Genomic DNA, 14,548 nt, shown 5'->3' with positions numbered 1-14,548 from the left:
AGCCCAACTCTGGGGGGGAGAGGATGACGTAGGGGGGGGATGGCATTAGACAATGACAAAGCACAGCGTTAAATACTGTACGATAGAGCGAACATCAGCATGTATGGTATTCACATCAACAAGTTCAGCTATATTCGCACCGAACGAACGAACGACCAGCAGTTGAACGGTGAAGGGGAACACGGAATAACCCACGACGAAAGGGTATCCTGCATGGCACGGTTGCAATAGAGAAGTGTCTTCATCCTCTGTCCAACCATTGCGGTGACCGGCCTCCCCTGGATTCTAATATCCCGCTTCGTTTCAGCAGTGAATTATGTGCAAAAAAAAACGTTCACAATAAATACACCACGGTATGGGATGTACGATCCAAAAACACGCGTGACCGTACGTTGGGCCCAAGTGAAAGAAAACATAGGAAGGTATCAGCTACCTCCCAGGCTCCCAGTGCAGAGGTAAGGGTAATGCTTTATTTTCCTACACTTAGCTATCGATCAACTGGCGCAACTCTTGCACCTTTGCTTTACTGCACACTTTCAATGGCATAGCATCGACATTGCTTCCGCCCATCGATATGGTTCCTGTTTGATGACCTCCCGCCGGTTTCGTTATGCTTGCCGATCCGTGTATTGCATCGCATCCGGTACGTTGCAGTATTTGCCGTGCATTTTGCGTCGATACTCCCGAACCGGGCATCACACGAAGTGATTTACCGGTGAGCTAAAATAATCGATCGAAAATTTAGATATTTTATCAACTGAAAAAAACAAATCAAACATTACCTGATCTGCTATTTTCTTCATTTTAGCGATCGTTTCCATCCCTTGCTCTGCCGTCGGTTTCAATCCACTCGTCAAAACGGTCGAAAAGCCCATCTCAGCTATCAACCGTAGATTCTCACCCAGTGCGCTCTCCTCCGTGCAGTCAATGGCACGGTGAAAGGTTAGCGGTAGCTCTCCTGCCGCCACAACCACTTGTTCGCAGTGTTCTCGATGCACGCGGCAAGATGATGATGGATCCAGTGCGCCGAACACGAACCCATCGGCACCGTTCTGTTTCAACAGCCGCATATCCCACAGCATGGCGTTCATTTCCTGCGCGGAGTAGCAGAAATCACTACCCCTGCGGCACCGTATCATGCAGTACACGGGGAAGATCGTTGGGCGACCGCTTAGCAATGGTGCATCATATTCCGCTGCAAGGTATTGCTTTATTTCTCGCAACAGGCCCACCGAGGGCGTCAGGCCACCTTCACTAAGCGCAGAGCAGAGCTCTATACGGTCGGCGCCACCCTGGATCGCTGCAACGGCAGATTCGAATGTATCGACACAAACTTCTAGTAGAATTTGCATTTTTGTGAGTGCCCCGTTCTGTTGCTGGTGTTTTTACAAACTGTTTGCCCTTTTTTGTTCTCTTGCTTTTTGACAAACAGCGAGAAGCTGAATTTCTTTCCCGCTTCGTGGAACAATGCATCTACAGTGAAGCAAAAGATAAGCTGGACACCACGAGCACGAGACGATAATTCAAGTATGGTATCATTTTTTTACAGTTCTACTTATAGTGCAGTTTTACAGAACACGGAATTTTAGCCATTTTCTTCTGCGAAAATTCCTAAAAAGTTACAAAAACGATAGATTACTCGAATGGTTTGAAAACAATTGTTTTAAATATATTTATAACCACCGCTGTTGTTGCAGTCGAGCTGTTTCATCATGAAGTAATTAGACGCTTGATTTGTGATATCAGGAAACAACAATTTGAACTTTCATAGGATTCAAAAATTATCAAAAATAATTTTACAAAATGTGATTCCATTTTGCAACCACAGGTATTGACCACTGTGCACTGAACTGTCAGTTTCACCTTCGCGTCAAGAAACCATCAACAACAACACACCCCTTCCCCCGTACCATACACAGCCACCCACACCCACACTGCTCACAAAAATATGCACAATCTTGCCATCTAAACACCACAAAACCGGCTCCGTGGTCGCTGGTGAATTCCGTTTCCCACGATACTTCGTCCGCAACTTGTCGAACGTCAGCAACCGAGGACGACGGCAACGGCACGCCAGTTGTACGACCACCAGCTCCGGGATTAGTTTCGATCGAGGTGGAAACGGTGTTGCTTCGGACGGGTCACTAGATTCGTTTGTGATTGTAGTTGGAGCATTGTTTTTGGGGGGAACCGAAAACGCGCTGTGAGCTAGATCACGGGCAGTGCTGCTGGAATTTAGCATCGAAAAGACATTGTGAAGTCACAGCAATAATTAGGTGTGCTGCGAGTGGAACAACCTTTCGTCGTTGCGCTGGAAGGGGAAAACTTGTGTCCCAGGTATGTAGCTGTTTTCCGCGCTAATCCATTCGCCATGCCAGAAATCGATTGTGGGTGAAAAAGTGGTTACTTTTCCCGACTGCCCAATGTGGGACGGAGGAAAAGAAATGCAAGTGAAAGTGTCACCCCCATGCGTGCAACAACAGGTAGCAGCAGCAGCACTGCAATGCGCAATGCGCTGCACTGCACTATTAATAGCTGCAGTGCTGCAGTTGCACCATTGGTGAGATGTGTGTATGTGTGCAGGGTGCATCAGTAAACAAACCGTCTTGAAAGAAAGAATGTAGTTAATCTGTTTGATTTGCTACAATATATATTCGCAATCTGTTACGCTAAAACAAGCGTGACTTGTTATGATCATAATTATCATCTACAACAACGATCACGTTAGTGGATGGTATGCGTTAGTATCGCTTTTATCATGCGGATTATACGGACGCCTCTAAACAGCGTCCATCCTTTTCGCTAACCTTCAGACCGTATCCGAAGATGTGAGCAAGTCTGTGCGCGCTGTTCATCCCCCCCGGCTATGGTTTCAGCTTACTTTACATAAGTTTTGTTTCCCTGGCAACGCTCAGTCCACCATAAAGCAGCTTACATCATAACCGAAAAAGGCGTACGATTAATTCCAGCCTTCTTTCGAACCCCGTTTGGATGATGCGTGTTCGGATGGGATGCTTTCAAAGGATTGGATCATAAGATATGCAAACACAGAAACTGACCATCGTCAAAGGTGTGACTATTTTGTCCGTGTTCGATCTCATCCACGATGACACAATACCTTACTGTAAGATGCTGTGAATGGGATTATTGTTTTGTTTGGAAATCACAACATTCCTCTGAAACATCATTAAACATATTAATGCTCCCATAACGATATTTGACCTAATAAACATTATCATTTTAATGTACTTACTCCAGCATTAAACATTGCCGTTGGCCAGTGCGCCATGATCGAGCCCGCGATTTAACGATCACATCCGCGACAGAATAACACCTACTGTGTGTCCGTAAGCATTAGCCGATCGGTGTGCCACGATAGTCACATTTCTTTTATTCAAATAAGCAAACAACATCAGCATGCTTATTTATGCGTAATGAGTCACCTTGACGTTCCTTACGGTTCTGGGTTTTTTTTTTTGTTTGCTTCGTACGGCATCGATTCGCGCCCATGCTGCCCTTTGTGGGTCACATTCCTTTCGTACCGTTTCGTAGCGTGGTGGGGAATGATGACAGTTTTTTTTTCTTTTATCCCCTTTTCTACCATCCAAGCACTCATTGCCCGTTGTTGGGCATTGTCGAGAAAGTGGGCAACGAATTGTAAATAAAATGTGAAGTATGCAAACAGAATGTGCTGAAATAAACCAATTTTTATTTGCTGGCTTTCGAAAGTGCGACAAATTCTGTCGATATATACCGTAGTGATGGGAAAAACGATTTTCTGGAATCAATTCTGGATAGTAGGTTCAGAATCAGTTTCCGGAATCGATTCCGGAATTGGCTCCGAAATTGGAATCGACTCCAAAATTAGCTCCGGAATCGGAATTGGCTCTGAAATTAGAATCGGTGGCGAAACGGAGTCTATTTTGGCATATCTTTAAGGAATAGACATAACCTCGAATTGATTTCGCTTCTGAAACTACTTATTTCAATCAAAGAACTGATTCCGCTACCGGAGTAAATTGCGAGCTGATTCCGATTCCGGAGCCGATTCTGATTCTGTAGCGTATTCCGATAATGAAATTGATTCTAGAGCCTATTCCAGAATTGGCTCAGAAGTCAACTCCAGAATCGGCTCCGAAATCAACTCCAGAATCAGCTCCGAAGTCAACTGCTCCGGAATCGGCTCCGGAATTGGTTCCGGAATCTACTTCGGAATCGGAATCGATTCCAGCATCGGAGTTGGCTCCGGAATTGATTCCGAACACGGAATCGGGTAGGTCCGATTCCGAGCTCCCACCACTAATACACAAGCACATGGAGAATACAAGTCTCTCGGCTGGTTGCCAAAGGATTCGCCGCAGGACAAGGCTCTACATTGCTCCGAACCATGCCTCTCTCCAAGAAGAAAACGCAGAAACAAGTGCCCCTCGATGGATGGTTTGTTTTCTCCCCGTAAAGTGCAAACGCTTCTGATAATAATCGCACATACACACACACACACACCTACCTCCCCAGACACACCAAATTGAGCATAATCAGCCGTACGGAACACAGCACTAATTGCCGAAATAGCTGGCGTATGATATCATCGAAGCAAAGCCTACTCGGGGCTCGCCCATCGCTCGTGCGCTTGCCGCTTCCCTTTTGCCAAAAAGACGCTTCTATCACGATCTCGAGCAAACGCGATGCGCCAGCAAACAATGCGTGCAGACAAAATGGAATCATTCACCTTTATCCCAACCCCAACAACCCACCCCACCCACAACGGCTGTTTTGCTGAAGTAAATTTTATTGCTGTTTTGGTTTTAATACGGTATGCTGTTGCTGCTGTTGTAAGCCAGCACATCATCATCATCATCATTGAAAACAAAAACCGCAAACTGCAGCTTTCTCCTCCGCCGAGGGGTGTTTTTCGGTGGTGCATAGTGGGGTTTGAGGAAAATTGGGGGGAATGGTTGGTGGATGGCAAGACCGATGGACCCATGGGGATAAGCCCGCACGGGGCTTCGGTCAGTTTGTTTGGGTGTTGTGTTTTGCATGTGCCTTCGTTTTTCCACGTTTGGAAGGTGCGAAAAAGCCGCAGGTGCAGTAGTAGTAGTAGTAGTAGTAGCACAAAAAAGGCAAAGAAGGCGGTAGAAAGAAAAGTGGTTTCACACCGACCGACCCAACTGGGCCGTATCGAGATTTCCGGACTGATCAGGCAAAGCAAAATGGGTGTGCAGCAGTGGCAGTAGCAGCGGTACCCCACACGATCGATCGATCTGGTTCGGCAGATAGCGCGCAGAAAACGTGGAAAAGTCTGGTTTGTGGTGTGGCCGTCACCGTAGGACCGTTGGCGACAAACAGATGTAAAATGCAGTGCATAAAAAAACTTGGAATTCATGCACACGCACCACCACATACCCATTTTTGTTTCTGTCTCTATCTTGTCCCTTCTTTCCTTGTTCTTATTTGTCGACGACAATGCGCACATGCAGATACGCGCAGAAACTGTTGACGGCGGTTTTGGCGGTCTCAGCCTACTTAGGCTCTCGGAACACAATCGTAAGGGGGAGTGTGATTTTAATGTACCCTTAGTAACAAAACCCTAAAGACAATAACTATCAAAAATCCTGCAAAGTATGGGGGAGGAGGTGCTACGGTCCATTCCGAGATTTGAACTCGTAACGATCATATTGTTGGTTTGTACACTTAACGATAGCACCACGGGATAGCGATTTACTGGCGATGAAAAACTTAGTTTTGCTACGGCGATCGTTTTCGAAACGTTGGCTCTCGTGTTTTTGTTTCTTCTTTCGTTCTCTATTTTGCAAAACGATGTTACTAGCTAAACATGCCATTGTACAAGCACTATTACACGCACCATACTATGGTATTCTGCAGACCGATACCGATTTTTTGTTTCTGCACTTAATTTACCGCGGTACCGTTTTCGGTCTCGGTTTCGGACGTTTTTAATTGCTGTTTCAATCGAAACGGAACCATTTCCTTCCTCCTTTGCTGTATTCGTTAATTACGTACCCTTTGTAGCTGATTAATCCCAACCCTCCCTGGCTGGGGGAGTTATTGTTGGGCTTTGCTTTGTTGTGCAATTGCTAAAAGTGTAGTTTAAGCTCTCATAAAACATTCATACTCCTTCCGTGTGCGAATGATAGTGTAATAAGGCTCGATCGCCCTGAGAGAGTGAGAGAAGGGTACAATAATGTGCTAATATTATGATAACTTTACCTTTAAAGCCACCCATTAAACATCAGTGCTACAATTTTGAATGGAAATTGCTGGTGGAGTAGAACCGTTGATTATGGAGTCACCCTTTTTTCTTCCCAAACTGTTTTCAGTTTTTAGTGTAAGATGATGAACCGAATCAAATTAAGAAAAAAAATGCTCTGGGCTGTACCAAGCAAACCTTCAACGATCGATGTGCTGTGAAATGTTCGAATTTATGTTTACATCGTTCACATCAATGTTATCTATTCCTGCCTTCCCCAAAACCCCCTTGTTTCATTCATGCCCACAGTCGGATCGTTTCAGTTTCTCGCCTTTCTTTTCTTTATCTATCGCTCACCGATCACCGTTCACCGTTTGTGCCTTTTCTCTTCTCTTCCAATCTCTCCCCACAGCAGCTATCATTATCTTCAATCCAACCGATCTTCTCGGAAACGAAGCGAACGAATCTCATCCTCTTCTAGAACGGACGCGCGTGTGTTCTCGGCGGCGCAAAAGGTGCGCGCGATCATCATCATCATCATACGCCAACCATTCTGGAACGCGCACACAAATAGGCCACGTGTACCGGAGAGAATCGAAAGTAAAACCTCACGCTACGTTACCGCCACCACGCACTCTGTGTTGTGAATTTCCCGCGGGCGATTTGGAAACGGTAAACCGCAACACACCACCACCACCATCATCACGATCGTGTGGCACTGCCCTCTAATTCCCTAATGCGATCTTGCTGTACGAGACGACGACGAAAGAGCTGATAAACTTTAGGACGGCGAAAGGTGAATGAATTTGTAGCGGCGGCAATCTGTGGTGGACCGAACCCGCCCGGTGTGTTTGTGTGTGGGACGTGTGGGTCCTCCAGCATTTTCAACGCCACTCGGGAAGGCAGGGAACCGAGGGTGTCCGAAAACGATTTCTCCTAACATCACGGTCACGGCAGGAGGTGGTTTGCGACGCCGCCAGTCGACGGTCCGTAAGATTACGTAGCCACACACAAAGGCAGCCGAGGCAGTCGAGCTGACCGAGCCAGCAAGCCTGCAACCTGTTTTCAATCGCCATTCCACTCGATCGCGGGTGAGAGCGTGCGTTAGTGTCGAGCGTTCCTACCACGGGTGGAAGAGTGCGATAATTGATGAGATACAGTGTTTGTGGTTCGTGGAAGAGATTTGATGGTTTGATGGTGCCCAGACAACAGTACGCCCTCGGTCGTGGTTTGAGTGGCGCCGTTGCGACATTTGGAGACTGTGGATCATTCAAAGCCTTTGATTCGTAAGAAGTTCGGAGGATGGATGTGTAGCGTTTGATGATCGTGTGGTGTTTTGTGCGAACGAACCTATAAACTACCGAGTGAAACGAAGCTGTGTACATTCCATCCAAATCTCCAAACTAAAATCGAAAGCACCCGTTGGTCGGTACAGAACGATGGAAACCAACCTGGTGCGCGTTCTCGAGGGTCAGTACCTGGACGAGCTGACGAGCGAGCTGTGCGATTTTACGCTCGAGGAGCAGAATGCGGCCACCGAAGCGCAGGGCGTGAAACCGCTCGCCTCCTCCGACTACATACCGATCGTGGGCAAAACGGTCACGTACGTCGTCGCGTGCGTGATCGTGAACGATCACGGCGAGGTGCTGATGATGCAGGAAGCGAAGGAATCGTGCGCCGGCAAGTGGTACCTGCCGGCGGGCCGCATGGAACCGGGCGAAACGATCGTGGAGGCTGGCGTGCGCGAAGTGCTGGAGGAGACGGGCCTGAAGGTGGAGATCACCACACTGCTGGCGGTGGAAACGGCCGGCGGGTCGTGGTTTCGCTTCGTGCTCACCGGGAACGTGATCGGCGGGGAGCTGAAAACACCCTCCCAGGCCGACCAGGAATCGATCCAGGCGAAGTGGTGCCAGAACCTGAACGAACTGTCCCTGCGGGCGAACGACATCCTGCCGGTGGTCGAGCTGGCCCGCAACTATCGCAAACGGCAGCCGAAGGATCCGAACTGGCACCGGGAGATCTTGCCGGCCCGGAAGGCCCACTACAAGAACTACCTGCGGGTGGTGGTAGCGATCAAGAACAAAAGCACCAACGCGGTGTACGTGCTGCTGAGCGAAAAGACGGCCTACCACTTTCCGACGGTGGAAATCCACCCGGGTCGTAGCCTTCACTCCACGCTGAAGAAGTTCATGATCGAACTGTTCGGAGCGGATCTGCCCCAGCACCGGCCGCACGGTGTGCTGAGCGTGGAGCACCATACCAGCGGGACGCAGGCCAATCCGACGGACGGGCTGTGCCTAACGGTGCTGGTCATCTGCCGACCGTCGATCGAGTCGGTTTCGCTGATTGGGAAGTGCATTTGGCACGAGCTGAGCAAGGATTTGAGTGCTCGGCTCGCGGTGGCCGTGGCTGGCAAAAATGCCACCTTTCAGCTGCACGTGGTACGATAGTCGTTGTGGCGTGGCGCGGGTTCGTTTTGTAGGGTGGAGAGTCGTCTGTCGTCTGTACATTTGCTTTTACGGTGGAATCGGAAGTGAGCGGACTTGAAAATACTCCTCTTTTTCTATAGGTTTCGAAGGTATTCGTTGAGCTTTACGTTGGAAAGCGTTGATTTATGTGTAGGTTGGTGCGAGCGGGGGAATTATTTGAAAGAAGCACAAGTATTTTAATCGTACGATTTTTATGATAGAAGCCAAACATAAGCCTACCTTAAACCAAGACACACACGGCAATTTAAGTGCTACCAATTTACAAGTGGTAATTTTTAAAGATGAAATACAAAGTTGTTGAATAAAACTATTTATTAAGTCATGGACCATACGCTGCAATAATTGTTGACTCATTTCCTCGAAAGAACTTATTGCACGAACAGCTGTTTGTATACTAGAAACACAATAACGTATTTTTTGTAAAAATCTTGACCCTCCAGGACAAAACTGCATTTGATGCAGCTGTTGAAATAGGTTGTTAAACAAGATTTTTTTACTGTTTGTATTTGCATTTTATTGTTGTATAGCTGTAGTAATAAACTAATTTAAGTTTTCCATTGGAAAATAACGAAACAAAAAGAAGCATTTTTTACATACTGTCATTGTCGATAGCCACAAGGGCGATCCCACCGTGCGCAACGGCTTGTCATCTGTCATTCGTAAATTCTCCCTTCTCCCGCTGTCTCACCCTCTCCAAAAATACCCAAACGCTCAGCTCACTGAAAATCGCTCCGGCTCGTACGCGAACCAATCGGGCTGGCAGTTTTTAACCGCAATTCAGCAAAACAACCTTTTAACTGCTGCTTCTCACTATTGCCGGCTGATTAGCCATGTTCTTGGTGGCATTTTTCATCGTTATTTAGTGTGTACATGCTTTATTCGCGCCTGTGCCGTAGTTTGACCGCTGCTGCTCGAGTGTGAGAGAGAGGCAAAGGAGCAGCATTGATTAGCAACACAACAGCCAATAAAAAAAAAAACGCGACAACGTTCCACATTATCGGGTCGCAAAACTTTCTCTTCGTATTCCGGCACGTCTTCAAGGTGAGCAGCGGCTAAGCGAATCGGAAGCATCATGGCACGCATGAATTTGTGTGCATCCGTCTGCTGTTAAACTTATCCACCACGTAATTGGCATCGGGTGGAATTGTCCTGTGCACCAGAAGTTGCACCCCCTCCCGGAAAACAGACCGACCCACATGTAGGTTAGCGATAGGTGCAAGGGTTACGGTGGAGATTGTGTGACCTCAAAAGTGCATTAGTTAGCTGTGTAAGTAGATCTTCGGTCGGCATTGTGACGGTGGAAAAAGGTTGCTTCGTTTCATCGTTGGAAGGCCCGTTTGCGATGGTTATGCGAAACGAGCATAGTAGGAAGATTGTAGCACGGTTGTAAAACATTGGAATCCATTCGTAATCGACTGCAAACCCACCACCCATCGGTACATCGAGAAGGAGATAAGCTTGCCACTAAACTAACCATTCAAAATGATGCAAAAGGTAAATCGTTTAGCGATGCGATATTTTAATCTAATTATACGCAAATGGCTAACGCGTTTCTTTCCCCCCAGAACTCAACCTTCGAGGACAAATGGCCCAGCATGCGGCCCGTTGTTTTGAGCTTGCTGAAGCAGGAGCGCGTCACACCGTCCGAATGGCAGGAGCTGTTCTTCGCCGTGCATCTGGTGTGCCTGTGGGACGATAAGGGGCCGCTGAAGATACACGAAAGCCTGCAGCAGGACATCGTGGCGTACATCAAGCAGGCCCAGTGCCGCGTGCTGGCCCAGCGCGAAGAGCAAGCCCTGCTGAAGGCGTACATCGTCGAGTGGCGCAAGTTTTTCACGCAAAGCAACTACCTGCCGTTGCCGTTCGCGAAGCTCGAAAGCTGTCTGCAGAGCAAGGGCAGCTCGTCGTCCTCGGTTTCGTCGTCCGGCGGTGGCGCTTCCTCGTCGTCCGCCTCCTCGTCGTCGGCCACGGTCACGGGGGCCGGTTCGAGCCACAACTCGTCGGCCTGTGCGTCCGGAGCGGGTACCAGCAGCGGTGGTGGTGGTGGTGGCAGCAGCAGCGGCAGTAGCAGCAGTTCCTCGAAAAAGCCCAACCACGCCGAAGACTCGATCGTGCGCAAGCTGATGCTGGACTCGTGGAACCAGAGCATCTTCATGAACATCAAGCACCGGTTGCAGGAGTCCGCCATGAAGCTGGTGCACGCGGAGCGCAATGGGGAAGCGTTCGACTCGCAGCTCGTGATCGGTGTGCGCGAAAGCTACGTCAATCTGTGCTCCAACACGGAGGACAAGCTGGAGATCTATAGGGAGAACTTTGAGGCGGCCTACCTGCACGCCACGTCCGCCTTCTACCGGCTGAAGGCGAGCGAACAGCTGCAGACGAACGGTGTGAAGAGCTTCATGGAGTACGCGGACGCGAAGCTGCGCGAGGAGGAAGCGCGTGGCGAGCGGTACCTCGAGCCGGGCAGCATCACCGCCCTCGGCCAGTGCTGCGTCACCGTGCTGATCGGGGACCACCTGCCGACGCTGCTGGCCGAATGTGCGCCACTGATCGAGGCACGTGAAACGCAGCGGCTGCAGCTAATGTTTCGCCTGCTGGATCGCGTAGCGGGTGGGGTGGATCCGATGCTGCGGGATCTGGAGAACCACATCGTGCAGGCGGGGCTGGCGGACATGGTGGCGGCGGCCGATATCATTACGCAGGATTCGGAGAAGTACGTCGAGCGGTTGCTGAAGCTGTTCCGCCGGTTCAGCGATCTGGTGAAGGAAGCGTTCAACGACGATCCCCGGTTTCTGACCGCGCGCGACAAAGCGTTCAAGACGGTCGTGAACGACATTACGCTGTTCAAGCTGGAGCTGCCGACGTCGAACACGGCGATGGCGCGTGGCATCAAGATATCGACGCCCGAGTCGAAGTGTCCCGAGCTGCTGGCCAACTACTGTGATATGCTGCTGCGGCGGACACCGTTCAGCAAGCGGCTGACCACCGAGGAGATCGAATCTCGTCTCAAGGACGTACTGCTGGTGCTCAAGTATGTAAGCAATAAGGATGTCTTTATGCGGTACCATAAGGCTCACCTAACGCGCAGGTAAGTGTAATGTGCTTCGCCAAGGGTGCATGGAATGCGTGCTTCAACGGGGACTTTCCTTTCCTTTTTTCCCCTCCCCAGACTCATTCTCGACTCTAGCGCCGACAGCGAAAAGGAGGAGGACATGGTGGAATGGTTGCGGGAGGTTGGTATGCCGGCGGATTATGTGAATAAATTGGCTCGAATGTTTCAGGATATTAAGGTAAGCACTCGCGGGGCATAGTGCATAGCGGTCACTAGCATTGGAAATTAATTCATCTTTCTCCCCACTTACCCTCCCGTTCAGGTTAGTGAAGATTTGAATACTCAGTTCCGTTCGCAAACGACGCGCCACGATGCGATTAACATTAAGATCCTGAATGCCGGTGCGTGGGCCCGCGGCTCCGAGCGGGTGTCGGTCAGTTTGCCGCTCGAGCTCGAAGACTACATTCCGGAGGTGGAAGAGTTCTACAAGAAGAAGCATTCGGGCCGGAAGCTCCAGTGGTACCATCACATGAGCAACGGCACGATCACGTTCGCCAACAACACGGGCCGGTTCGATCTGGACGTGACGACATTCCAGATGGCGGTCCTGTTCGCGTGGAACCAGCGCCCGAACGAGAAGGTTTCGTACGAGAACTTGCGACTCGCGACCGAGCTGCCCGATCCGGAGCTGCGGCGCACGCTCTGGTCGCTGGTCGCGTTTCCCAAGCTGAAGCGCCAGCTGCTCGTGTACGAACCGGCCATCAGCAATCCAAAGGACTTTACGGAGAACACGCTGTTCTGGGTGAACCAGGAGTTTGCGATCATCAAGAACGGCAAACCGCAGCGCCGCGGTAAGGTCAATCTGGTGGGCCGGCTGCAGCTCAGCACGGAGCGCTCGCAGCAGGAGGACAATCAGTCGATCGTGCAGCTACGAATACTGCGCACGCAGGAGGCAATCATCAAGATCATGAAGATGCGCAAACGGTTAAGCAATGCTGCGCTACAGGTACGGGTTGATTGTTTAGTTTATGAATGTTTGTCTTTGCTTGCTTGGATTTCATCATATGTGCTTTCTCTGTTCTTTTGCAGGCCGAACTGGTCGATATACTTAAAAACATGTTCCTGCCATCGAAGAAAATGATCAAGGAGCAGCTGGAATGGTTAATAGAGCATAAGTACATGCGACGAGATGACGATGACATCAATACCTTCATCTATATGGCGTAAGGCGTCGACAAACGCCTCAAGCGATTGAACAGTAACAGCATACAACTGTGAAGGTGCCGGTGAAATGGTGAAAAACACGGGCACAGCTTTGCCCGGCATAGCATTAGCAATTTGATTTTGATGACTGAACCCACAGACACACATACACACAGGCGTAAGGAAGAAAGGGCTTTTCCAAGGGGGAAGGACACGGGAACTCACTTTGGCGTGGAGCCGATTATTTGTTGTTGTTTTATTTTCTACACTGGATATACGCGTCACCTAACACGGCAGAGGTGAGAACACTTACAGTGGAATATCATCGTAATCAGCTCCGAACCTCCGAACCTGATGTGCTGAAAACAGTTAGTAATAAAAGAGAAAAAGAGAAATAGACTCGCCCGTGTGTGTGTGTGTCGTCGTTTCTTTCAATGGAAAATTATTTAAAATTTTATCACATACATTTTAATTACATTTATTTATTGGAAAACCTTCCCCCAAAACCGTTATCCACCACCGGCACGACACGCGTTACATGTAAAGGTTCGAACTCGCTTTAAATTTGAGCTCGTACCGATCGGCACATGGCACACGGAGTGCCTTCAGCAGTCGCAGTATCGGTGCAGATGATACCGAATCCAGTATGACCGAGTCCAGGTAGCAGCCGTAAATGGCGGCCGGCTTTCCGCTGAACTTCCTATAGCTTGCGGCACCGGCTGCCACACCCGTGATTACATTCGGCGCTTCCAGCGGTCCAACGTCTGCGAGCGAACTTTCCGCCCCTGATCCGCCTAGCACCTTGATGAAGCAAACCTTTTCCTGCTCGTGTTCGGCCAGTCCCTTGTACAGGACGGCCGGTTGCAGCGATACAGTGGAAACGGTTTCCGCCGCCTCCAGCCAGCGGGACAGCTTTTGCGTAATCGGCCCAAACAGATTCGGCTCCAGCTCTTCCGACACGCAGAGCAGCAGCTTTTCGGCGGGCAGATGGAACACGCTCACCGTGCCGCAGGACAGCTGGCAGACCGGCTTGCACTGGCCGTTCTGGAGCACCTTGCCGACGAATCCGCCCACCTTTTGACCCTCGATCAGAACGAAATCGAACGGGTGTTGGAGTGTTTTCTGCATCTCCTGCTCATCGGTCGACTCTTCCTGATTGTGGTACCAAATCCATTCCAAACTGCAACGGAACGCAACGTGAGTTAGATTGGGGATTACAATTGTTCAGTACTGAAGGTGAAGTTAGACGTACGTGCCGAAGGTCGATTCTTCCTCCGCTGCCTCCTCATCGTAATCGTCCCAAAAGGCCCGGGTGGATGGTTCAACAATTTCACCAAAATTTAAGCTCATCGTTGGAAGCGAATTATTGCGATTTTTGCACAACGAACGACCGGCGGGAATGACAAACAAAAACGAACAGCAGTCGGTTGTTGTGGCAAACGTCAGCTGTAGTGATGGGAAAAAATGAAGATTTCGTCGGAATCGATTCCGGCTAGCTTCGAAGTTTTCTGCAATCGATTCCGGATCAGTTTTTGGAATCGATTCCGAAATCGTCTCCGGAATTTGTTCCGGATTCAGCTCCGGAGTCGGAATCGG

At 49.5% G+C, this 14,548-nt stretch overlaps 4 protein-coding genes across 7 annotated transcripts; 2 read left to right on the top strand and 2 right to left on the bottom strand.

The window, feature by feature from the left end:
• Positions 1 to 251: 251 nt before the first annotated feature.
• LOC121590803 (copper homeostasis protein cutC homolog) lies at positions 252 to 2,021 on the bottom strand. 3 transcript variants are annotated; one of them, XM_041910809.1, is made up of 3 exons: positions 1,943 to 2,021; positions 783 to 1,611; positions 252 to 720 (listed from the first exon to the last, which is right to left on the bottom strand). In XM_041910809.1, the coding sequence occupies exons 2-3, from the start codon at positions 1,350 to 1,352 to the stop codon at positions 484 to 486; spliced, it is 807 nt and encodes a 268-aa protein (XP_041766743.1). In that variant the 5' UTR covers positions 1,353 to 1,611; positions 1,943 to 2,021; the 3' UTR covers positions 252 to 483. The 3 variants fall into 3 exon arrangements, with proteins under 3 accessions (XP_041766743.1, XP_041766742.1, XP_041766741.1); XM_041910808.1 differs by lacking the exon at positions 1,943 to 2,021 and adding an exon at positions 1,911 to 1,935; XM_041910807.1 differs by lacking the exon at positions 1,943 to 2,021 and adding an exon at positions 1,684 to 1,878.
• A 226-nt stretch (positions 2,022 to 2,247) lies between these two features.
• Positions 2,248 to 9,022, top strand: LOC121590802 (8-oxo-dGDP phosphatase NUDT18). Of its 2 annotated transcripts, none has more exons than XM_041910804.1 (2): positions 2,248 to 2,337; positions 6,621 to 9,022. In XM_041910804.1, exon 2 carries the CDS (start codon positions 7,648 to 7,650, stop codon positions 8,656 to 8,658), a length of 1,011 nt encoding a protein of 336 aa, XP_041766738.1. In that variant the 5' UTR covers positions 2,248 to 2,337; positions 6,621 to 7,647; the 3' UTR covers positions 8,659 to 9,022. The 2 variants fall into 2 exon arrangements, with proteins under 2 accessions (XP_041766738.1, XP_041766740.1); XM_041910806.1 differs by having other exon boundaries at positions 2,251 to 2,337; positions 6,624 to 9,022.
• A 357-nt stretch (positions 9,023 to 9,379) lies between these two features.
• Positions 9,380 to 13,045, top strand: LOC121589475 (cullin-5). Its single transcript, XM_041908419.1, has 5 exons — positions 9,380 to 10,191; positions 10,263 to 11,785; positions 11,867 to 11,987; positions 12,072 to 12,755; positions 12,839 to 13,045. The coding sequence occupies exons 1-5, from the start codon at positions 10,180 to 10,182 to the stop codon at positions 12,974 to 12,976; spliced, it is 2,478 nt and encodes an 825-aa protein (XP_041764353.1). The 5' UTR covers positions 9,380 to 10,179; the 3' UTR covers positions 12,977 to 13,045.
• A 369-nt stretch (positions 13,046 to 13,414) lies between these two features.
• On the bottom strand, positions 13,415 to 14,386 carry LOC121588335. The gene is made up of 2 exons (XM_041906127.1): positions 14,205 to 14,386; positions 13,415 to 14,132 (listed from the first exon to the last, which is right to left on the bottom strand). The coding sequence occupies exons 1-2, from the start codon at positions 14,300 to 14,302 to the stop codon at positions 13,487 to 13,489; spliced, it is 744 nt and encodes a 247-aa protein (XP_041762061.1). The 5' UTR covers positions 14,303 to 14,386; the 3' UTR covers positions 13,415 to 13,486.
• Positions 14,387 to 14,548: the final 162 nt, after the last annotated feature.

The sequence above is a fragment of the Anopheles merus genome, chromosome 2R, assembly GCF_017562075.2.
Source record: "Anopheles merus strain MAF chromosome 2R, AmerM5.1, whole genome shotgun sequence".
Classification (NCBI taxonomy): domain Eukaryota; kingdom Metazoa; phylum Arthropoda; class Insecta; order Diptera; family Culicidae; genus Anopheles; species Anopheles merus.
The sequence above is the reverse complement of the archived record's forward strand: the minus strand, read 5'-3'. Positions and strand labels throughout refer to the sequence as shown.